The following is a 26204-nucleotide window of genomic DNA, read 5'->3' on the forward strand; positions in this document are numbered from 1 at the left end:
GTTCCTATACACTATCTCCTCCTTCCATTCTACATTCCTGTAATTAAAGTCAACTAAGTCACTTTCCTAGCCAACTATTATTATTAATATTATTCAAGCAACTGATTATTAGCAACATTCACCATGTTGCCTCCATAGTGCCTTCTTCTTCTTCCAGGTTTCATGCTTAATCTTTTCATTCATTCATTCAACTCCTACCTTATTTATCCCTATTGCCTTTGGAATATACTAGGACATTCCTGCTGTTAAATAGCTCTTGATCATTGCCTAAGCAGCATCCACCTCCTTTCCTCTACTCTCTTCTTTCCTTTCTATAGCTCCCAGATGTCTCTTAAGCTTTTCATAATCACCAGCTGTAGTTCAATATATATCCTGTCTTCATACGAAAAATGAAATAACCATCTGACTACCGAATGGAACGAAGCAAAGAAAATCTGAGAAGATACTAAAACAATCATCATTACTATAAATAACTGACTAGGAGAAATTAGAAAGTCAAATAATCCTGAATAATTAATGAGATTTAGAGCTTGTGAGAAGAAAAAAGAAAAACTTACCTAAATGAGCTTTAAGCATATTGTTATTAAAGTTTACAAAGTAATATGGGTAAACTGTCTGATGGCTTATTCGTTGACTATTTATAATTTAGTTTTTTTAAGGAAATTACAACATATACTAATATTAACTACAATAAATCTAATTAATATTTCCAATATTTTGACAAAGTCAAAAAGTCAAATTTCCATCATCAAGGAATACACATAGTGTTATACGTATACGAGTCCCACACTGAGTAACAAGGCTGAAGCATGGCAATTGAAGCAAGCCTAAAGGCCCAAACCATCATAGAAAAAGGAGACCAGACCTATGTACAATAGTCCAAAAGTGAGGTAGTATCAAGGCCTTGTGAAGAGGCAAAATGACTTCCTTAGACATCAGACCTTGTTCTATCATTGCACTTATTCTCTGAATTATATTTACAATTTTTGCAATATTGCCCTTGAACTTCCTTTCTGCCTGAAACTTCCAAGATCCCAAACCTGATCAGTTTCTTCTAGAATAATTCTTCCAATATTATATACCATTGGATATCTCATGACACCAAAGTGTGTAAATTTGTTTACTAACATTAAACTGACAACCATTTTCACATGCTCATGATTCCAGCCCTATTTAAATACTTCTGCAAGTGTTGCATGTCCCTGTCAATCAGTGCATCATCATCAATCAGCAGCAAATAGCTGTATGTCACCTGTCAATTCCTTTCCAGTATCACTAATGCAAAGACTGAATAACCGTGAACCAAGAATTCGTGTCTGTGGTACACCACAAGGTACCTTAAATTTTGCAAACTCATTCCCGCCTTCTCCATGCCATACACCACATTTTTGATATGTTTCAACACCATTTATGTTGAAAAAAAAAAAAAAAAAGAAAAACAAATATTAATTCAGTCTTAAAATGACTGTCTCCCAGATTTTTGGTAAATTTATACAGCAACGCTTGTTGAGGTTTGGAGTATGTTTTAAAGCTTCTGTTGATTCCAAAAACAATCTCTCTGACTTTTATATAGCATTTTTGCTATACAAAATTGCTATACAGGATCAATTGGATCAACTGCAGTTGATCCAATTGATCCTGTGTGAAGTGGATCCAAGGCATGGTCTGAAAGACCTGGCTTGCCATAATAACAATAGTGCCGGATGTATTTTTTATGTTCACAAAGGCAGATGTCAACAGTTCTTGTCTGTCCATAGTAAGCCCAGTCACAATAACAGGGCACTTCATAAACTCCTGGATATGATAAAGAAGTGAGTTTGTCCTTCAGTGAACAGATGAGAGTTGCCAATTTGACATAAGGTTCAAATACAGTGCATAGCTGATATTTATTGAACACACTAGATATCTTTTCAGATGTGCCGTGAATGTATGGGATGGTAAGAGTTTTGCTGCGGTCTTGTGTGGTAGGCAATGGAGAGGATTTCTGGGGAGCATTTAGTATTTTTTCTATCCTATGGAGATTATAACCATTGGCTAAGAAGCTGTGACATAAGTGAATGAGTTCAGCAGTAACAGCATTGTCATTGGAACAAATAGCTCTAGCTCTGTGAGTTTTTAAGATACCATACTGTTGAGTTGGATAATGGTGTGACTGTTTAAATATCTTCCTGTATTTGGTGGGTTTTCTATTAATAGAAAAAGATAAGGAACCATCTGGAAGCAGTGTGATTAATGTATGCAGGAAGGGTAGACAGTCATTAGCATCCTGTTCCATTGTGAAATGGATTTTAGGGCTCTGGCTATTTAAATGCACTAAAAATGTATCCAATGTGTCTGGACCATGTGGCCAAATAGAAAACACATCATCAACACAGTGTAGCCAAACCACTGGTTTGAGAGTGGTTGTATTCATTCCTTGGCTTTATGAATTTCATGCAGTTCGCTTCCATTAATGTAGTACACAATTTGTGATCTTTTCAGTTCAGAACTCATGACATTATACTTGGCCATATTAAGCTGGCAGCTGTTATCCTTTGCCATTACTGCAGTTGATTTAAGTCAACCTGCAGGATCTCTGCATCATCATCATTAACTATCACTCTTCCTATCTTTGCATCATCAAATAAAAAGCTGAATATTTTCCCTTAAATCATTTTTTTGTATCACATTATCATCATCATCATCAATTTACTGATATGTACCCTTGAGGGCTCTTCAGGCCACTGTGACAGCACTATGTTGTTAAGTTGACATTACTATTGATTTTCTATCAACAACTTTCGTCCAAATTAGTCTGCTGCTTGTCAGCACTCCGATGTTATCCAACACTTTGTGCTTCTGAGACACCTCAGACTGGACCACTCTACCTGGACCATGGTCTTCCACTAGGTCTCTTTCCTGCCATCTTGGCATCAAACACCTGCTTTGCTAATCTTTCCTCACCCATTCTATTTAAGTAGCCATACCACCTTAGAGCTCTATTCACACATTCTTGAATGACAATATCAAGTTCCTTCTTAATGTCTTTATTTTTAATATGGTTCTTGCCTTAATATCATATCTTCATTCCTCTAATTTTTCTCATAACTCATATCTGTGGTGTCTAGTCTTTAACCAAGTGCTTTATTTTTAACCGAATTCTAAGATACATAAGAAAAACGGTTTGAACACTCTCTTGTATAATGCTAGTTTCTCTCTTAATCCATGTAAATTTATTTAACTGGCATACCAACTTTGCTTATTCTATTACATATTTCCAAGTTTAATTTGCCATCTTCACTAAACACTATGCCTAAAGAGCTGAAATATTTTACTTGTTCTATAGGTTCTTCATTGAGAATGCAGCTGAAGTTATCTACGTTCCTGCCTATTTTCATAATCCAAGTGGTCTTTTTATTGCTGATTTTCATACCAAATTTTTTTACAGTTATTGTGCAATTTAGTTAGAGAACCCTGGAGACTTGCACTGGATGTGTTTAGGCACAGTTTATACATCATCTGCATAAAGCAAAGAGCTAAGTTTGACATCTCCAATTCTAATATCAGGTTTAATGCCATCCCTGATTTCTTTCATAATACGATCCATATAAATGATGAATAAGAATGTAGATAATGTACATCCTTGTCTTACCCCTGATTTTATATCAAAATATCTTCCTGTATTTTTTTCAATTTTAACTGCTGACTTACAGCTTAAATATAGACAACATGTTATAATTGTAGTGTTTTGAAAAGCTTTTCTCTGGACACCTTGTCATATGCCTTTTCCAGATCTGCCAACTTTTGCATAGATCCTTTCATATATTCCCACAACTATTTGTAGTAAAGGGAAAATCTTATTTTGACAACCTGCAATTTGGCTTGAACCCAGTTTGTTCTTCTCTTAGTTTCTCTTCCACAATTTTTCTCAGCTTCTTTTCAAGTATCCTTCCATAAATCTTACATGAAACACATAATAGAGATTTTCCTCTGTAATTCTCACATTCAGCTTTATTCATTTTCCTTTTTTTTTAAATAGATGGGTACTATGAGAGCTGTACTGCAATCATAGGGAATTTTATCTTCTGACCAGGTTCTCTGAATTCAGTATAGCCACTGCAGAAATTTTGAACCTCCATATTTAAGCATTTCTAGTCAAATATCATCTACTCCAACTGCTTTTCCACATTTCAAATTTTTGATGGCTTTTTCTACTTCAAGTATTGATATGCACGCCTGTTTGCATTCCTCCTGAAAATGTTCTGCAACTGTTTTATCACTGCTTGTTTCATTTAACAGTTTTTCAATGTAATTATTCCAGACATCTACAATACCTTTACCTTTAGTTTTTATGTCATTTTTCTATGATCTTTGATTTCTTTTACAGTACTTTTTACCTCCATTTCTAACTTTTTTCAACAGCCTCCAGAACCTTTTGCCAATTTCCTGGCAAAATTTATTTTCTATATTTTTACCAAGTCTTCCTTCCCATGACTTTTGTTTAGCTACTTTAACACATAGCTTAGCTCTCTTACATTAGCTCTCTGTATTCTTTTAGGACATCTGATGACTTATTTGCTAGAACTTTTGGTATGTTTTCTTCTTTTCCAGGATTGCTTCTTTAACTTCTTGGGTCCACCATGGTGTTCTTATTTTTCTATCCATGCAGACAAGCTCACCACATACCTCCCTAGGTATGTAGTAAACATTGAATCAATCAATGTTTTCTTCAGATTGCCACTGAGATTCCAAGGTTTGGTTCTTATTTTCAAACCATTTCATTTTATATTCACTAATTTTTGTATAGTTGAGTACAATTTACCTGCAAAAGCTGCTCAACTTCTTTTTAAAACTTTCTTACTTACTGTTTTTTTTTTCAATGTGTTGTTCATTTTTATCATACTTAGAACTAAGTGATGGTCACTTCTAATTTCAAATCCTTGTTACACTTTTGTATCCTGACCAGCATAAATATATCACTATCAACAATGACACAGTCAAGGCTTTTCTGATTTCTTTGTCTTCTTTCCATGAGAATTTGTGCACATCTTTATGTTGGAACATGGTATTAGTTATGAATAGTCCATATTCTGATCAGAAATCCAACAGCTATTTAGACAGAGCTTTGTCCTTTTCTTCAAATTTTCCCAAAACACTCCTACATACCTGGTGGGATTCATTTCTTGTTCTGCTGTTTAGATATCCAACAAGACCACTTTTTCCTTTTCTTTATGCCAGCTGGCTGTTCTAATGATTCAAAAAATTCCTCCACTTCTTTTCTTAGAACCTTCTGTGGGGATATAGGCACAAATAGGTTTCATCACCTCTGTAGTGCAATTGGAAGAACGATGGTACATTGCGCCCCTCGATTAGAAAGACTAAATTTGATTCCCGTCGTGATGGGAGGAATCTTTATATGGACTTTTTCAATTGAAGATGAGTTAGCAGATCTCATATGGAAGTAGTAAGGTTTCTTCCCCCAAAAACTCGGGTTTTTCATCCCGCATACAGACAAAAAATACTAGTTGTGGTGGTGGTGGGCGGTAGATGGCATGATGTGGATGATTGGTAGTAGTGGTTTGCTGAAGTGGAGGAGATGGAGAGTTCTACAGTAGGTGTCCTCCCGTGATGAGTCTTCAGACTCCTTGGAGGTGTCATAAACAATAAGAATTGTTTCATAGGTTTCATAGCCATATCATCAATTCCATTTTGAAATGTACCCACATAACTACTTGAAACTGCCTTCCACTCAAGAAGTGTATTTTCTTTTTTTTTTTTTCGGTGTTGAGTACTATCGCTACTTCTATATCACTGATGTACAAATTAAACAGCAGCTGATCACATCATATTTTGAGTCTTGTGATACAATAGTCGCTCACCTTCTCTTGAATTCATTTCTCCTATATACTATTATTTAATGTTTGTCCATAATCTATTTTATGCTAATCATCACCTTCCTATCCATCTCTATTTGCTCAAAGTTCCATGTGGTGTCTTTTAAATGCCTTTGCAATCCAGGAGTATCACTGACTAGCCATTTCCTTTATTCACTCAAATGTCACTTCATTATAAAGTGACGTTTGAGTGGATAAAGGAGCAAATTACTAAGGCCCTTCATAAAGCCATGCTGTCCTTTTTTGAGTATTAGTATCATATATTCAATCCACCCATTCCTCAATTCTGTATTTTATCAACTTCTCCAGTACAACACTTCTGAGACACTGATTGGTATACAATTTGCATCTTCTGTCTTGAAACTTCCTATATGTAATGGAACTATTTTGCCCTTTTTCTCTCCCTGGGGCACCTTTCCAGAACTAAGGCTTAAACAGCTTCATCAGAGGAGCTGTCAATTCCCTTTACATAATATTCTCATAATAGATGGGCTGATATCTGATATAACCAACAGTCCAATATTGGCATTAAGGTTCTTCAATGTTGTCAGCACCTGTTTCTCTGGTACTGAGAAAGCAACAAACTTCTTTCCAGTACACAATTTCTTTCATAGATGCCGATCACCCTTGACCATTTGGTCTATTTAGAAACATGTATGAGACGCATTAAAGAAGCATATAACACAGTCTGGAGATATGGCATATTAAAAGACATGTTTAATCTTGGTCTGAGAGAGAGAAGAGTACCTTCCTGTTTTTATTAAGAACTTTCTATCCAGCTGTCTTCCACATCCGAGTGGGAAGCACATTATCTCAGCTATATCACCAAGAAGAGGAAGGTTCCTCAAGTGTGCCCCTCTTCACTATTAAAGTAAACTCAGTTACCGAACAGCTTCCTCCCATAGTAGGAAATTGCCTTTATGTCTGTAACTTCACAATTTACTGTTACTTCTGTAACATGAGGGTCATTGAAGGACAACCACAACAAACTGTCAATCGTGTCTTTTCATGGGTTCAGATTATCTACAGAAAAAAAACTATCTGTGTACACTTCTGCTGGAAACGTGCTCTCCTCCCCAATCCTGAATTAGGAATGGAAAAAAAAATATTATCCCCATAGTTTCAGAGGTCAAGATTTTGTGATTCATCTTTGACAGAAAGCTAACTTTCTTTACACAATCCTTTCTTTCTTGTATCCATAAGTTTCATAATGCACACAACATTTGTCAACTTTGGGAGAAGTGCAAAAAAAACTACTGTACATCCCCCATGCTTTATCCTCTACAGAATGGGGTGCTGATCAATGTTTCTTGCTCTGCATTCATCATACACTCTTATGTTCAAAGTTTGATTATGGAGCCCAGGTTTACAGTTCTGCAAGGGAAAACATGCTCTGGTGGTTGGACCTGATCCTTCATCAGGATATCCAATTAGTTACCAGTGCTTTTTGCACATCATCCACTCAGTCTTTATGTTGAATCAAATGAACCCCCTTCTGTTACTTGCATGAAAACATTTGTCTCTTAATTATGCCCTAAAAATATGCCCTAAAAATAAAGTTCCTTTCAGATCATCCTAAATGGACTAGTCTCTTTTCTCTACATTGGGAGGTCTTGTATAACACACGTCAGACTGCCATGCATTCTTTTGTTATGCATGTTAAAGAGACTATTAAAGCTATTTGTATGACTGTTGACAACATTTTGTCATCTTTGATAAAATGTTGTCAACAACATTTAGTGCAAGTACAACATAAATTGTACTTGCACCAAAGTAATGGAGGAAAACAGCATTCCTCCATTGCAGGCTTGCACCCCATCCTGTAACCTCTCACTTTGTCAACTGCAGAAGCCTCACAAATCCTCATCTGTTTACCTTCATTGTTCAATGCACGCAGAGCAGCATACAGATTTTCCACACATCTATACTGATGTGTGTCCTGACATTACAATCTCGAACCAAATCCTATTCAATTGCAGTAATCATACAACAGAATTGCATGCCATTCAGCGCGCACTTGTGCATATCAAAGAAAACTCATACCAAAATATACAATTTATACGGCTCTGAATTCTTTACAGTTATCTCCTTCTAGTGTATAATTCACCTCACCAAGCACTGGGTGTGGAATTATACACACCCAGTGCTTGGTGAGGTGCTACACCTCTTGTACAAAATAAAGACACTTAATTTTGATGTTTGATTGTAATGGATTCCTAGACACATCAGAATTAAGGGAAGTGATATTTCATATGCAGCTGATAGATCAGCTCATACTTTTTCAACATACTGTTTGACAGTCCCTTATACTGACTACACCCAGTTTATAAAATCAAAGTTAATTATCCAATGGCAATACTCTTGGCAGGAAGCACTGACAATAAATTGCACAAAGTTAAGCCTGAAATTAAGCATTGACAGTCTAGTCAATGTAGAAACAGAAGAGATGAAGTTGTTCTTGCTAGGCCACAGTCATCTCACACATTTTTATTTACTCACGGTTGATGACCCACCTATGTGTGAGAAATGCAACACCTGTCTTATATCATTAGTCATATTCTGGTGGACTATGAGTACTTTGCACAAGAGAGAAATGACATTTTTACTAATCTGGCTGAGCCCATATATACTAAACCAGATCAAACTTTGACAAATTGCAAGACGTTTTTAGATTTTTATGAAACATTAATTTATTCAAAGATATTTGATTATGGATTTGTTTATATACTGCACTGTAGATACCTATCCACTATCACATCCAGATATCATTTCCTCCACTTATTCCAATATATCTGCACCAAGCTTAAACTCTACATCCCATCTTTGTTTTCCAAATTTTAAAACCTAACATTGTAATCCTGCTCCTTTGCCCATTCACTCAGTCTATTGAAATTATTACTATTATTATATGACACCTCCAAGGAGTCCAAAGACTCATCGAGGGCGGGCACCTACTCTACAACTCTCCATCTCCACCAACTACAGCGAGCTTCGTCATCTACTGCCCACCACCACCACTAGTATTTTCACAGACAATCACAAATATCCATGCCCATGGTAGGATCTGAACCTGCAGCCTTTTGGCTGGAGAGTGGATGAGCTAACCACTTGGCCACCCAGGCGGGCTTGTAAAGTCACAACATTTGCTCTACTTCTCATAGTTCTTCCTAACTTTGCAACACCTGAAAACAACTGAATATCCCCTTTCAAATCTAACCCAGTATCATTATGGTCATATTTGTACTGCATGTAGATCTGATTACTTAAGTTCCTGGGGATGATGTGGTGACTAAGATAGTGACAAGTCTATGGAATGCTTCCTATGAGGATATACTTAAGATCTGTAAGTACAAAAGATAGTTGATAGAAAGAAACGGGAGGATCTGATAGAAACATAAGTTATTAAATGAGTTCTATGAAACTGACAGATTTTTTTCAATTTATGGCAGAGAGAGAACAAGGGGTCATTCCTGGAAATTGTGTATGGCTTTAGTAAGGGTATGAGGACTTTAATGTTTTCCTTGGAGAGTGGTAAATAAGTGGAATGAGTTGCCAGAGTCAGATGTGAATGCTTTTCGTTGAATGAATTCAAGGAGAAGTATGACAGGTATTGTATGAATAATGATTAGTGTGGGCCTCCAAAATGCATCATTAGCTCTACAGAGATGTCCAAGAAAATAATAATAATAATATGATGTTACATCTAATTTACTCCACTAAAATAACACTATTTGTTTTTAATGGAGCTGGTGGGATTCAAATGATTAGTGCATTATTATTTTTTTTTTTTTGCTAGTAAGAAAATGCAAAATGAAAGAAAAAGAGTGTAAAATAAAAACTGTTACCTGATGAATATCTTTTAGTTCTGACCCTGGAAAAGCATTCTGAATGTAGTTCTTAACAAGCTGCAAAGCATCAGGATCTACAGAATTTTCTCGTGGCAATTTTGCGATGACTGTATATCCTTGACCAAACTTTGACTTTAAATGTTGAGTAGAGCCAAGGCATCGAAACTGTCCATTTACCATAATTGCTAATCTGCTACATAATGCTTCACATTCTTCCATGCTAAAATAAATGAAACGGTCTACTGAAAACCTAAATGGGTCTTTACTAAATTTCATATAGTAAAAATTCAAATTTTTATAACACTTTATTTAACTGATATTCAGTAACTCTCTATAACCACATAAAACTTTTGATTTGAATAGCAGATTGCTGAAGAATCCATAATTACATATCCATATTCTGTTTAATATTGGTCTCAAACTGGAATCAGGTGTTGGCTCGCTTACCATAAAAATTAAGTTTACTTAATTCCTCATGCACCTCATGCTCACTTACTTATCAGTCTACCATATCCTTTTTACTCAAGCTTCTCATGATGTTGCATTCATTGAGGATCAAATATCCAACTCAATTTCTTACTGAATACCTCAACTATATCCTTTTCAGCATTACCAATCTACCATTTCCATCTGCTAACACAATCCTCCCATAATAATTTTTTCTTTACTTCTCACATATAGAAAGAAATCTTTAGAATTTTTCTTGGCCTCATTAGCTTATTTCTTCTCATACTGCACTTTTGCTGTTCTTACCAAATGAGTCGCCTTCCTTGTTTTCTCTTAGTACTCGTTGAAAATTTATTTATCACTAGGTTAGACTATAATAGATTTAGTTTAATCCTTTATCCCAGTGAGAGCAAACAAAGTTTGCGCCTGAAAATATCTTCAGGACTAAATATAGTGTTGTACTATCTTATCCAGTAAGTAGTGCAACACCAAGGCAACTCGTGGCAAAGGTGGAGCAAGCTACCAGGCAATTTTAACCCAGTATCTCCCATAATGCAAAACACATTTCCTATGTGGATATGTATACTGTTATGCATTAAAGGGATTGGCCATCTACCCAGACTAGTTTCGACCTTTATTGAGGTCTCTTCAGTGGGAGCCAGGCCCAGAGCTGGAGATACCAGGCAGAAGCAGTAGCAAGTCATCTGTGCCTATGGGAGTTGCCAAAAGGTTTATCACCTTTTTTAAAAATTACTCTGGATTTAGAGAAAGATGTTGAAAATTTATTTATCACTAGGTTAGACTATAATAGATTTAGTTTAATCCTTTATCCCAGTGAGAGCAAACAAAGTTTGCGCCTGAAAATATCTTCAGGACTAAATATAGTGTTATACTATCTTATCCAGTAAGTAGTGCAACACCAAGGCAACTCGTGGCAAAGGTGGAGCAAGATACCAGGCACTTCTAACCCTGTATCTCCCTATATTTAGTCCTGAAGATATTTTCAGGCGCAAACTTTGTTTGCTCTCACTGGGATAAAGGATTAAACTAAATCTATTATAATCTCTTAGTACTCATGTAACTGATCATTACCTTCATCTTTTGTTTCCTCCATATAAAGCCTTCATTTTCCATAATGCATGTTTAATCTTTTTTCATTCATCTATTTTTCTCCTACCTTATTTAGTGTTTTCAACCTTTGGAATACACCCAAACATTACTGGTGTTAAATAGCTCTTCATTAGTGCCCAAGCAATATTTCTCTCCTTTTCACCCAGATATATTTTCCATGATATGGCTCTCAGTTGTCTGCTAAGTTTTTCATAATCATTGGCCTTGTAGTTCCACATAGATTTTCTCATATGACTGGCTGCAACCCAGTTGATCATTGGTCACTATAGGAAGATTAAGTACTCCATTCACACCACTCTCCTCATCTTTCACATTACCTCTGACTTCCTGTGTGATCCCATGCTTGCATCATTCATTACACTCTCTTCTACAATCTCTCTGTATACTCATCAGATGATTAATACTATATCATTCAGCATTCCTAGAGTAGCAAGAATAAATTGCATGTGAGTTAATCAGATGAACAAAACTTTAAAGCAAGAGACACATAAAAAAAGCAAATGTTGAATGCACTAGTCCTTGGACTCCCTGGAGGAATCTGTGTAATTATAATAATAATTTTGATTAAATTTTAACCAGTCTTTGCTCTAGACTAGATGATTACCTTTACTCAGTTGTACCACAATAATTTTATGTCAAGACATGTAGATCTTAAGGATAACTAATAAATTTCCAAAGCCAGAACAAGTTTTATAAAATCCACACTGAATTTAAATTTATAGCCTTCCAACAGAGGTAAGCAGACAACAGCAAGGAAAGTGAATTTTGGTTACTTGTGACTAATTTGACATGAAGAACTTGATCAGAACACTCTATTAGTGCTCAGAATGTTACGTCATCTTGTTCATCTTGTTAAGCTATCCATTATTTAGATAATCTTCTAATCTGACATGAGAAAGAATGTGTATAGGAAAGAGTGTGAAGTATTTGGAGAGTATTTTGTTGAATGAGATGGCTGATGATCAAGTGTACAGGAAAGAGAAAAACATGAATTGTTAGAGTGAAGACAGTATAACTGATACAGAGAAGATGTTGAGTAAGTATTGTATCAGTAGAGTTTGGAGGAAATGGTAGTAAGCAGGACAAGAACAGTTACATCTCAGGAGCTGCATGGACGCAACTAATATTAAGAAAACACAGTGAAGTAAAAGATGCAGTACACAACTATATATTATTATTATAATTATTAACATCTGACCCTTCGAGTTAGAGACTCATTGTAGGAGGTACACTATCGCACACAATGCTCATCCAACTGTGCCTTAAATTGATTCAATGTGCCTACAAGCACAACACACTCAGGCAATGCATTCCACTCACTAACCACTCTCCATGCAAAGAACCTTCTCCTCACTCCTCTTTTCACACCTTCATTATACAGTTTCCAGTCATGGCCTCTTGTTCTATCCCCATCTCACATTCTATTAAAAAAACTCTTCCATGTCAACCTGAAAACAACCGCTGACCAGCTTATACATCTCAATCATATCCCCCCCCCCCCTCCTCCTATTCACGAGGCTTTACAATTTACATTTTCTCAATCTGTCCTCATACTCTACATTCCAATAACTATTGACTACCTTTGGGAATTTTCTCTGGACCTTTTCTAACATATCCTCATCATCATGAAAACCTGGCGACCAAATCTATGCACAATAATCCATATGAGACTGGATCAATGCATTATACAGTGACTTCATAACCTCCTTATTTCTGCATGTCAGGGTCCTCCATATGATTGCCATTATCTGATGTGACATCTTCACAACTTGTGCAATGTGGCCCCTGAATTTCAGGTCCTTATCTACCACAACCACTCCCAGATCTCTCATCATATTTTTCATATCTTATATTTTTAATATATTATTATTATCCTAAGACCCCATGGAGTAAAAGACTCATCTATAAAGCTCCTTTTGTCATACACACAGCTCATCATACCTTGCCTTAAACACATTCAAATTCTTCTCAATTTGAAACTACTGAATATCCATCTCCTTTGTCCAATGAAGCTGTCGCCTTATTGTAATAAGTAAGTAGATTACTAAAACATTGACCTCCCTTTAGGAAATCCATGGTGTCCATCAAAGATAATACCACTGTTATCAATTCAATTCTGGATCATGGTTCTCACCAGCCTCTCCAACATTTTAACCACAACTGACACACAGTGAGACCTATAATTTGATGCTTGAGTTCTGTCACCTCCTTTATGATGTGGCACAATCTTGCCTTCCTTCCATTCCTTTTGAGTGCAAGACTCATATTAAACAAATATATCAAGGCAAATGTCAGCTCCCTGGCACATTCCTTCATAATACATAGTGATACATTATCAAACCCCACAGCTTTATTAATATCAAATTTGGTCAATTTCTCTTGCTCACTTACAGGCAAGTCTCCTCCTCATCAACTGCCCTCAAACTCTCCATGATGTCACATTCACAAGAATGAAAGACTCTTATGAACTGCTCATTAGATATCTTAACTATATCCTCTATAACAGTTGTTCTTATATCATTTTTTCCAATCAGTGTTATCTTTCCATAATCATTCATTTTTTTTTAGCTTGCTATATATTGAAAGAACTCGCTAGGATTTTTTTTTTTTTTTTGACTTCATTAGCTAGCCGATGCTCATACTGAACGTTTGCTACATTTACCAACCAAGTCACCCTTGCCTGTTCTTTGTGTTGCCTGCATAATGCTTTTTCAAATCCAAGACCTTCAATCCTCATGTGCCCTCTGTTACATACTGCTTGAGGTAGTTGTTCCTGAAATACTAGAGAAACTCATTTCTTTACTCCCAGTTGCTATCTTATCATCCTAGTCTATATTGTCATAATTAAAATTGCCTATAATGGTCATCCTTTTCCTATTTGCTTGGCTAATTTTCTTATACATTTCATATTCACTACCCTCCACATTATCAGGTCTATTTATGACATCTAAGTATTTCATTCTATTCACCTCTATCTCACACCATACTATCTCAAACCACTGCCACTATTTCCCTCTTGCATCTCTACTTTTGTTGTATGGACATAACTCTTTTTTTTTATTCAGTAGCACTCTACTTCCCTTTTTACTCTTTCTATCTTCAAAAAAACACATCATACCCTTCCATCTGTATTCCTGTCATGATGTCATCCTCATCCAACCATGTCTCACTTGTTTCAAAAAGTTTTGTGTGAACAGTCTCAGTCAATACAACTATGTTGTTTGTCTTGTTTCTTACATTCTAGAATTTGTATACAAACATCAGCTCATTCCTAGAACTATAACAAGTTTCACTGATACCGCTCATTAGATGTGACTTCTCCATACTTAACTTGAGCTATTTCTTTTTCTCCTTATTTATCTTAGGACTTTCTTCAAATCCAACTGTTTTTACTTGATCCCAGATCATCCCTTCCCTTTTTTGTCTACACACGTATTCACATGCTCTTGGAGCATCAGTCTTTCTCATGCTGTGTTCCCCTGTCCACCCTGAGCCTCCCTGTTTGTCTTGCACACTTGTTTGCTCATTCTCTAAACTCATGCTACCCGCTTCATCATTCATGACCACCACATCAATCTCTCCTTCCTTACTCTCTTGCTTTTTCATGTTGTTTCTTAATTGATCAGATTCATTCTCTGCACTCATTTCTCTACCTTCCAGCAGCAGTCTCTCCAAATGACACACACCAAAACCATTCAAATGCGGTCCATCACTCTTATATAGCTCAATTCATCCTTCAAATTTCTCCCACACATTAACAAACTGCACTCCTTTCTCCTCACACATTTCTGCTAACATATTCACAATCTTTGTTCTCTACTTCAATTCATCATTGTCATACCTGAGGAATATACTTTCCGATAACACTATTATCTTTTATCCTTCTCAACAACCACCTGATATCTAATCTTACATGTTCCCAGTCAAGTCATTTGTTCCCTATTACCACTACCAACTATTTTGCTCGCTTACTCCTCATATCCTATGTCTCAATCACTCTATTCATTTTACCATCAGGAAAACAAACCTTGTGCATCTTCTCATTTACCACACGTCTAATAATCAAAGTGACATACAACAGCACTCGGGGATTTTCATTACCTCTTTCATATCAATATTGTTTATTTTCATCTTCTTCATTCTTCCATACACATCTCGAATTCTCTTCATTTCACTCCATATCCATCACATCTCTTGTCTCATCTTAACCAACTCAGCTTTCATATCTTGCATAATTTTTTCACTTTCATTCACTCTCTCAATTTTATCACCAGCCATACTTGTTTATCGTCAACTTTGCTCACTACCTTATCATTAATTGCACTCTGTTTTTCATCTTACACCATTCTTACCATTGATTGTTAAGTTTATTAGATTGCTCATTCACTTTTTAAAACTTTCTTACCAATTTTTTGCTGCTCTTTTACACTATCCCTCTTTGCTATGAGACGAGCACTCATCCTTTTTGTGGCATTCTCTCTACTAACACTTTCAGTTACCAATATGTTACCACTTATCAAATCTTCATTCAGATCACACTTTGCACACACACACACACCTTCTTTCCATCCACCTTAAATATCCATAATTTATCTACATAATCAAACTAATACATATAGCATACCCCACATTTCACGAAATAACTAAAATAAAAACCCCCGCAAAGACAAAGCTGCTGCCTTCTTTCCTTTGCCAGTTACTACATTTCACTCCAAGTTTAACAATTTCATAATCAAACTTAAAGAAACAAGCCCACACTAGAAACATTGCGAGTGCACAACTTTTACTGCAACCCTTACTCATCTACACACACTTATTCCAAAAAATTAGCTGAAATGGGAGCCTTCTTTACATAAACCTTTCAGCAAAATGCCACCTGGCAGATATTAAATAATATATAATATATATATTATTTAATATATTATAAGTGTGTGATGGATTTGTGGCTTTGTTTTAGCTTTGTCTGTACAAAATTTATTGAAATAAATGAAATAGTACTGATATTATGGAAAGGATATGTTTGCTGCTGAAGTAGAAGAATTATTTCCAGCTCATATGAAGAAGTAGAAGGAGTGGCAGTAGATATAAAGCCACATGGTGTGAAACAAAGAGTGAATGAGAAAAAAAGTATATTTGGAAAGAAAGATTAATATACAATGTTTAATCAGCTGAGTGCAAAGCAATTAATCATGACAAGAAATTTTAACTGGAAGAATAATGTTAGTAACAAAAGGACATTGAGTTGCTGAGCGATAATTATCTAAGACAGTAGGAGCCCTTAATAATTCTGTGTTGTCCAGTCAAGTGTCATCTCCATCTAGGAGGTTGACTATTATGGATCTCTACCTGAGATCCATAATGTGCAGTAGAAAGATAAGATGAGAGGCTTTAATCTCTTCTATCTTGCAGTTATTATCTTATGTCTGTAGATAGGTGTTTGCAGGACCAGTTTGGACAAAAAAAAAAAAACTGAGTTTCTGAGAGAAAAAATCTTCTACCTCTATATGAGACCTGTTAACTCACCATTTGATTGAAAATACTTGATAGAGGGTCCTCTCATCATAGATTGGATTCGAACTCAGGTATTTCCAACCAGAAGGCTCATCTAGGCTATGGAGGTGCTCCTTAATAATTATATGTTTTTACATAATTATAAATGAAGTAGGCATACCTTTTTTGGCATGCAATAAGCGACTGGAAAGGAAAGAAATTATTAGAATTTGTGGAGTTTGTCAAGGAATATATAAAAAAGTGTGATGTAAAATTACATTTCAAGAGTCATCATCTCATGGTATATCTAAAACATTATTAAGATTTCATTACTATATCTACCACCAAATTTGGCCAGTATGTTATTTTTAGGATTGTAATAAAGCAATTCTTATTTTTCTATCTTTTAAGACATTCTAGTTACAAGTCTTAGGGATTTTCCCTACCATTTCTGCTTCAAAGATATATTTTGATAATCTTTCATCTCTGTTCATACATTGTTATTATTATTCAGGCCTCCATGGAGTCGAAAGAATCATCGCGGGAGGTCCTTTCTAAGAAACACAAGTCTATCAAGACTCATCAAGGGAGGTCCCTTCTAGGAAACACAAAGTCTATCAAACCACTCCTTAAACGCATTGACCGTTCTCGCTCTCACCACTCCACCAGGCAATGCATTCCATGGTTCAACCACCATCCATGCAAAGAAACCGCTCCTCACCCTCTTTCTCACAGTTTCCTTTCGTAACTTACAGGGATGGCCACTTGTCATGACTCCTTCCCGGTGTCAACCCTGTAACCACCTCTCAACAGTTTAAAAGTCTCAATCATATCATCTCTCCTCCTTCAACACATCAAACTCTGCAGTCCACACTCCTTCAGCCGATCCTCATAACTAACATTGTACAATCCTGACACCATCTTTGTTATCCGCCTTTGTACCCTTTCCACAGTTAATTTATCCCCCTTCCAATCATGGGGACCAGATCTGAGAACAATAGTCTAAGTATGGTCTGATCAGAGTCTTATACAACGGAAGGATAACCCTTTTATCTCTGCAGGTCAGTGTCCTTCTCATTATTGCAGAAATCCTCTGTGTTACCTTCACTACCTTTGCAATATGTTCCCTAAATTTCAGATTTCTATTAATCATCAACCCCCAGATCTCTTGTCTCCCCTACTTCCTCCCATTTAACTCCTCCCATAGAGTATGCAGCGTCCCATCGATGTATCCCAAATCTCAAGACCTTACATTTTGCTGCATTAAGCTGACACCACCTATTCATTTGCCCATCTATCTAGCTTATTCAAATCCTCTTGCTGGGCTACCACATCTGCACTATTACTAATAACCCTTCCCAGCTTCGCATCATCTGCAAACAACTGAATATCCCCTTGCACTCCATGGACAATGTCATTGATATAAAGGTTAAACAATATAGGTCCCAGTACTGAGCCCTGTGGAATCCCACTTGTAACCTTCTGCCTCTTTGATATTGCTCCACCATACACAACTCTCTGATACCTATCAGACAGCCAATCCTGAATCCAGTTGACTAATCTGATATCCAGACCCATGTGCTTCAATTTGAATATCAGCTTATCATGTGGTACCCTGTCAAATGCCTTTGCTAAGTCTAGGAAAATGGCAGTATATGCCTTTCCCTCATCTAATGCTCTTGTAACTTTATTATAAAAGGCTAGCATATTGCTAAAACAAGATTGCCCCTTCACATATCCATGTTGACTCTCACAGATAACACTACCCTTATCCGCCCAATGCTGTATAAGGTCCCTCACTACTTTCTCCAAGATCTTACTAACTACTGATGACACACAAACTGGCCTATCATTAGACACTATCAGTCTGCTACCACCCTTATGCAATGGTACTATCTTACCTTCCTTCCATTCCATGGGCACCTTTCCTGCAGCCAGGCTTTCATTGAAAAGCCAGGTCAAAGGCACTGTCAGTTTCTTAGCACATTCTCTCAAAACCTGTGGTGAAATACCATCCAGAGCACACTCTCCTCCTGCATATCTAAACCTCGAACCTGTCCTATTTCTCTGGTATTCAAATTGACTCCTCCAGAATGAAATACTCCAATAAAGTGTTCATTGACACTTTCAATTCCACTATGTCCTCTGCATCAGTCACTCTATTCCCATTTTTATCCCACAATGTCATTCTTCCACAGTCATTTCTCCTCCTACTGGCCACATAGCTAAAAAATTCCCTAGGATTTTCTTTGGATCTAAGGGCCAATCTCCTCTCATATTCCAGTTTCGCCTTCCTTACCATACTAGTCACTCTTCTGGCCTGTGTCTTATATTCTTCATACATCTTCTCTTCACCTGACTCCTTATATCTCTTCCATAGTCTCTTTTTCGCATGCAATTCCTGTTTAATATTGTTTGTCATCCACTTTACTCCAAATTGTGTCCTCTTCTTCTTCGCTCGTGGAATGCAGCTTACCATTGCTGCTAACAAATATTCCTTCACAATTTCCCAAGCACTAATGATATCCTGGCCTTCCAATTCCTCCCTCCCTGAAACTTCCCCAAGTTAATGTCTGAGACTATTATAATCACCTGCTTTATAATTCCACATACGTTCTTCCCTTCTCTTTGATATTCCTGCATGTCTATTCATTTTCCAAGTCAAAACCATATGGTTACTCTCTCCAATTGGTGGTAGAGATGTCATCTCAGTTATTATCAACTCTTCTGATGCTATAACCAAATCCAAAATTACATGTTGCCTAAGACATTTGTCCCTCAAGAATTCTAAAAATTCCATTCCCTTATTGCTACATGCATCTTCCTCTCCCCAATTTATACTACTGTAGTTAAAATCTCCCATAGCAATCATTCTTCTTGCACTTGCCATGCTCAACTGTCTCAACATCTCCTGGTCCCCACTCTCTGTGCTCCTTGGTCTGTAGCAACACCTCACTAAATATCCTGTCTTTCCCACCTCCACCTCACACCAGATGCTTTCAGAATCAAAATACATGCTTTAAAGTTTAAAGATAGAGGTAAGTAAGGAAGGACTGCAAAATAAGAGTACATTATAGAGAATGTATAAGAATGGGCATCGGCAAGTGTAGGCATGAAGAATAACAACTTCAGTAAGAAATAAAATCAGAATATGAGAATAAAGTGGCAAGGAAAAAGGCAAAAAAAATTCCACTGTTCTTTCATTTTATCATCAGTATATTGAAAAACTATTAAGCTAGTAGAACTTTATTTGCTGGGAGATTAACATGTAAATTTTAAACAACATTAACATAAAAATATGATACTCTATTTGGGGCACAATGTAGCTTTGTGAAAGGTAGGTCGTTAATCATAATTAGTAATTTATAATAGTGACAGTTGAATTAGATGAAGGGGGAGAATGTTGCTTCATCATGACAGGATACTAATGAACTCTGTTACACAAACTGGATCAAACATAGATCGATATGAATCTGATGATGTGAAAACAAGAGTGGCTGATGGACAGATACCAAACAGTAGTATATGGAAGAGAAAAATCCAGTAGAAATCAAGCATCTATTGTGCTCTAATTTTCTGTGCTTGGAGCACCGATGTTTATTTTATAGATCATGATACAGGAAATGATAATTATTAAGAGAGACCTCCTGGGAGTAAGGGACTCATTGAGGGAGGCCACACACTACACACTACACACACACTAGCTATCATATTTATTCTTGAATTCATTCACACTGCTTGCACATACCACATCAAACGGCAATCCATTCCAATCATGTATCACCCTATGAGAGACAAGAGGGCTTCCAAAGATGCCCTCTTGTTCTTTCCCCACCCTCCATAAAATGAAAAATTCCATCTGCTGAAATTCTGTATAACCCTTTCAGAGGTTTGTATATCTCAATCATACCACCTCTCGTTCTCCTGTTTGCTAGTATCTGCAGTCTACAAATTCTCAATCTATCTTTATAATCAGTATTCCACAATCCTAATATTATTTTTAACACTCTCCTTTGCACTCTCTCCAATATATCAGAATCACAACAGAAACCACAAGACCAGACCTGCACAATAGTCCGAGTTAGGTCTTATCAAGGCCTTGTAAAGAGGCAAAATGACATCCTATCTTTACATGTGAAAGTTCGCTTCAGAATGGTAATTAACTTTTGAGTTGCATTTGTAATCTTTGCTACATGGCCCCTGAACTTCAAGTTGCCATCTACTAAACACTTCAAGATCCCTAGCCTGATCAGTTTATTCTAGCATAATCCTACCAATATAATACAAACCTGGATATCTAATCATGCCAAAGTGCATGACTTTAGTTTACTGACATCCTTTTTCCCATGGCCACAATCCTAGCCTATTCAAATCATTCTGCAAGTACTGCATATCAGCAGCATTCCTAATCACCCTACCTATCTTAGCATCATCGGCAAATAGCTGTATGTCGCCTGTCAGATCCTTCTCAATGTCATCAATGTACAGATTGAATAACAGTGCACCAAGGACTGATCCTTGTGGTACACCACTAATTATCTTAAATCTTGCAGACTCACATCCCATGTATACCACTTTTTGGTATCTGTCAGTCACCCATCCTTTTAACCATGCTAATATTTTATAATCCAAACCCATATTCTGCAACAGTCTTCCATGTTGTATTCTGAAAAGTCTTAGCAAAATCCAAAAGTATCATGATGTATCCATTCCCCTTGTCTAGTTCAGTAGTAACATTATTATAGAATGTGAGCAAGTTGCTAAAACATGACCTTCTCTCAGTAAAAGGTGGTTACAGGGTTGACACTGGAGAGTTCTTTCCACTTGGTTGAACAGAGGGAAGGAGCGATGACAAGAGGCCATCCCTGGAAGTTACGAAAGGAAACGGTTTCTTTTCATGGAGGGTGGTTGAACCATGGAATGCATTGCCTGATGGAGTGGTGAGAGTGAGAATGGTCAATGAGTTTAAAGAATGGTATGATAGACTTTGTGTTTCTTGGGGGGGGGACCTCCCACGATGAGTCTTTTGACTCCATGGAGGCCTGGATAATAATAATAATAAACCTGTGTTGTTCATTGCAAAGTAGAGATTCACTGTCGATCTATTTCTGAATGCGAGAAAACGTGAATCACAATAATGAGTCCTAAATTATGCATATATTAGCTCGTTTCTCGGTCACAGCTGATGTATATGATATTACACTATTTGAGTTCAAAGGAAAAAGTGTAGAAAGTTGCATAGATAAAAAAATAATGTAAAATAATTATTAATTAAAAAATGTTTTGAGCAATTAATAGTGTTCACTTCCCAAAACCTTGGGAAGTGATCACTATTAACTGGCACATGGGAAGTGATCACTATTAACTATTCATAAGTTTTTTTTTTTTTTTAATCTACCAACTTTCTACAATTGTTTCTCTGAACTCTAATAGTGTAATATCATATACTTCAGCTACAATTGAGACACAAGCTAATATACACATGATTTATTATTATTATTATTATTATTATTATTATTACGGGCAACTCCAGGGAGTCATTAGACTCATCGAGGGAGGCCCCAAATCATTTTCATCACAACTATTCGACATTCATACAGTATCTATCATACCTCGCCTTAAACTCATTCACTGTCACAGCATTTATGACTCATTATTGTGTTTGGAATATAGTAAAACAGTCTCCCTGATGATGTCCATGTAACATATATGAAATAAAATGTATTGGATAAAAGATACTGGAGTTTTTGAATAAAATTCTATATAATATTTGTTACATGTGTAGCAGTGTAAGTTATTTAGATATGTCTAGTGCACATGTATGTCCCTTTAAAACTGTTTATTTTTTAGATCAAGCCTGATATGAAAGCTATGGGGTGAGGCAAGAAAAGCTCGAGCTAGAGCAAACTGTATAGTAAGGATTCCAGGGTTGATAACTTTTGGCAAGGAATGTCTGATTTGACAAAAGCATATATTCCTTCCTTTTTCTGGAAGGCATCATACATGATTTAGTTGGAATAGCTGAGATGGATTGTAGTCACAGAGGATGTCAGTTGGAGTTAGGTTAGGAATAGCAGATCGAGTTTTGATGTCTGTAAGTGCTGGTGTATACATCACTAATGTTTGTACTAATGTCCCACATACTGGTGAAATGGATGTAGAAGCGCTTATTATTATTTTTTTTTATGGCAGGTGTTTTTTTATATCTGCAGTGACATTAGTATTTATTTATTTCATGGCTGAATGAGTGCAGAAACTAATCAAGAAGGGACATGCAGCAGAGATGACGTGTGCTTGGATTAGAGTTCCCAGACTCTAATCCAAGCATGGCCTCAACAGTGATCCCTGCATACTACTATACTCAGACTCCCTTCAGGCACACTGTGTCAGAGTAAGCAGCAGTAAGATTATTCACCAACTGATTGGGAAGTCACCAAACACTTTGCCATCAGATTTGGTCCCATGTAATAGCTAGTGGAAATCATCTTACCGCTTTACTCTCAAATGGAGGAGTGCTCTCCCTAATTATTTAATAATGGTATGATGAGTAGCATTCCTAGTTAGGGTATTATTTGGTCTGTATGTCAGAAGAGGGTCAGTGAAAACAGAGAACCCTGCTCTGAAGATGAAATGTAGCAGTTGTCACTTTGACTCTCTAACAAGCTTGGTATTGTTTCTTTGGTTGATGTAAGTTAGTTGCCCTAGCGATCTAGTTGGCATTTCCAACAACTAGGGAAGATATGTTTATAAGGCAGAAAGCTATAGAGAACAGTTTCCCAAACCGATGAACCAGGCATACATTTATGCATAATTTCATAGATAGTTAATCACTTTCCTTCTGACTTTGAGTAGTTTGTAATAATGTACTGGCTTTTATTTGGATTATGCTTTTCTCTACATGATATTATGCATGTAGACCTTGGGCTTTACTTCCACCTTAGTATCACCACTTCTGGGTCTAGCTCCCACTGATGAGACCTCAATAAAGGTTGAAACCAGTCTGGGTAGTGATCCTTTCCATGTATAATGTATAATGCTATGCATACCCATATGGATATGTGTTTCGCATTATGGGATACTAAGGCAAGTGATCAGAACCTATACCACCTTTACCACGAGTTGCCCCAGTCCTGAAAATATTTCAGGCGCAAACTTTCTTTGCTTACACTTGGATAAAGGATTAAACCAAATATGTAATTGGTAGCATAGCCAAGTGAACAAACTTCCATTAATGTGTAACTTGGGCTCTTAGTAATAAACTATAGCCTTTTTTTTTTTTTTAAAGCAAAAGCATATCTACCACACACAGAATATCAGGATATTATGTGGGTCAAAGACATCTAAGTGTTTTCTTTGGAATATTTAAAATGAATATCCAGAATACCCAGAATGTTGGGTATTTCAGTTATTTACTTATTGAAGTTCATAAAGTATTAATTTCCTTCTTTTATCAGGATTTGTGAAAAAAAAAATGGTGAATGTGGTTTTGAGTGAATGGATGTGGATTATTTCACACTTTTGGAATATATGATCTTTGTGTGTGCACTTGACAGAATTATTAGGTTTGAGTACTATATATATTATTATCATTATAATTAGCAGAGCTTTATGGAGTTGAAGGAATCCTTACAGAAAAGTGGGAGATAATTCTCCATTTTTGTTCACAGATGATCAGAATGTGAAATAAAGGAAATCACTGTATTTTTTATTTTCACAAAAATCAAAGAATAATAAAAAAAAATGCATTTCCAGTTAATTACCCATTTAAAGATAAGTTTTTAAATTAAAAAAAAATTTTAATAACAAATTTCAAAAAAAAAAAAATCATTTATTATTCTTACCTATGCGTAGTTAAGACAACTGCTGCTCTACTAACTTCTCTTACAGCTATTAATGCATTCCATAATTTTCTTCTGGCTACTGGATCTACTCCTGATGTGGGTTCATCCAGAAAGATAACAGAAGGTGAACCAATTAGTGCTATGGCTAAGGATAGCTTCCGTTTGTTACCACCACTGAAATAAAATTTTTTTTTTTTTAAATCTAGTTTACCTTCAGTTTTTTTTAAAATCTCTCTGACCCTAAGCCACAAAGTTTTATGTAAGCTCACAAAAAACAAAATGACATATCAGAATAAGTTAAACCAAATAATTTATTATTTTATTATTTTTGTTTATTCATACTATTGCTTTATTCTATAAGCAACACTAGAAAAACAAAATCAGTACATTTATTGAAGTACTAATATTTTACTGAATTCAAAGCACTCAATTAGATTTATCTAAACAATTCAAATTGTAACTAAAAATAATTAATGAAATCAAGGTGCCTTCTATGGATCAGATAAAAAAATGAAGTCAGAGAAGTTCAGATATTTGTTGTCTTAGAATCTCCCAGATCTTGCCAAATTAATTCAGCTGTATTTGTAAGGTAGGAGGAGTGTTACACAGCTCATGCTGATTCTAAAGATACTATCTCATATAGTGACTTCCCAGAGTTTTTTTTTTTTTTATTATTATTATTACACCTTCCATGGAGTCGACAGACTCATCATGGGAGGTTCATTCAACTGACAACATATTTATCATGCCCTTCTTCACCACACTTTTACATAACTTCCAGGAATGACATCTAGTTCTTCCCCTCTCATCATCTACTCTTTTTATAGTCCCCTCTGGATTAACCTGATAAAATCCTCTCACTAACTTAAATTTCTCTTCCTCCTATCCACCAAACTCTGCAATCCACATTTCTTCAACCTCTCTCCATAGCCAGCATTCCAAACTCCTGATACTGTCTTAGTCACTTGCCTCTGGACCCTCTCCAATGCCTCCACATCACATTGAAAACCGGTGATTAGATCTGAGCACAAGAGTCAAGTGTGGTCTGACCAGTGCCTTATACAGTGGCACAACCACTTCCTTTTCCTTGCATGCTAGAGTACTCTTCTTATCATAGCAGCACTATGATGTGCAGCCTTTGCAACACTAGCAATACACCCTCTAAACTTCAGTCTACTGTCAACCATCACTCCCAAATCTCTAATCTCATCGTTTCCTGCAGTACAGCACCATCGATATAGTACACAGCCTTATATTTCTGCACTAAAAAATGCAACACCTTGCACATCTTGCATTTAATCCTGCATAAAGTTACAAAGTGGTAGTGAATGTGTGATGAGCATACGAATGGATCAGGATGTGGGGGGGGGGAAGACTGAGGAGATATATGGAGGTATGCATCACTGATAAAGATGACTGGGCAAAGGCAGGTGTGATGGAGAAATCACAACCAACAGGTGGCTTGGGTAGGACTGGTTATAGACCTAAAAGTAAACTGCTGTGTTTGTGCTTGTGAAGTGACACAGAAATACATAACAGCATCAGTGTGTGAATGTATTCTGAAGGTCAAAATG

General features: G+C 36.4%; 1 protein-coding gene across 1 annotated transcript in view; it reads right to left on the reverse strand.

The window, feature by feature from the left end:
- LOC150101354 (phospholipid-transporting ATPase ABCA3-like) overlaps nucleotides 1-26204 on the reverse strand; it is a 305741-nt gene that overhangs the window by 59844 nt on the left and 219693 nt on the right. Inside the window, exons 13-14 of the mRNA XM_090400778.1 lie at nucleotides 24631-24804; nucleotides 9719-9941 (exon numbers count right to left, since the gene is read on the reverse strand). Coding sequence (XP_090256904.1) covers nucleotides 9719-9941; nucleotides 24631-24804 — 397 coding nt within the window. The remainder of the gene's footprint in view (nucleotides 1-9718; nucleotides 9942-24630; nucleotides 24805-26204) is intronic.

Source organism: Typopeltis vanoorti, chromosome 11 (assembly GCF_054136105.1).
Source record: "Typopeltis vanoorti isolate ZY-2024b chromosome 11, IOZ_Tvanoo_1.0, whole genome shotgun sequence".
Classification (NCBI taxonomy): Eukaryota; Metazoa; Arthropoda; class Arachnida; order Uropygi; family Thelyphonidae; genus Typopeltis; species Typopeltis vanoorti.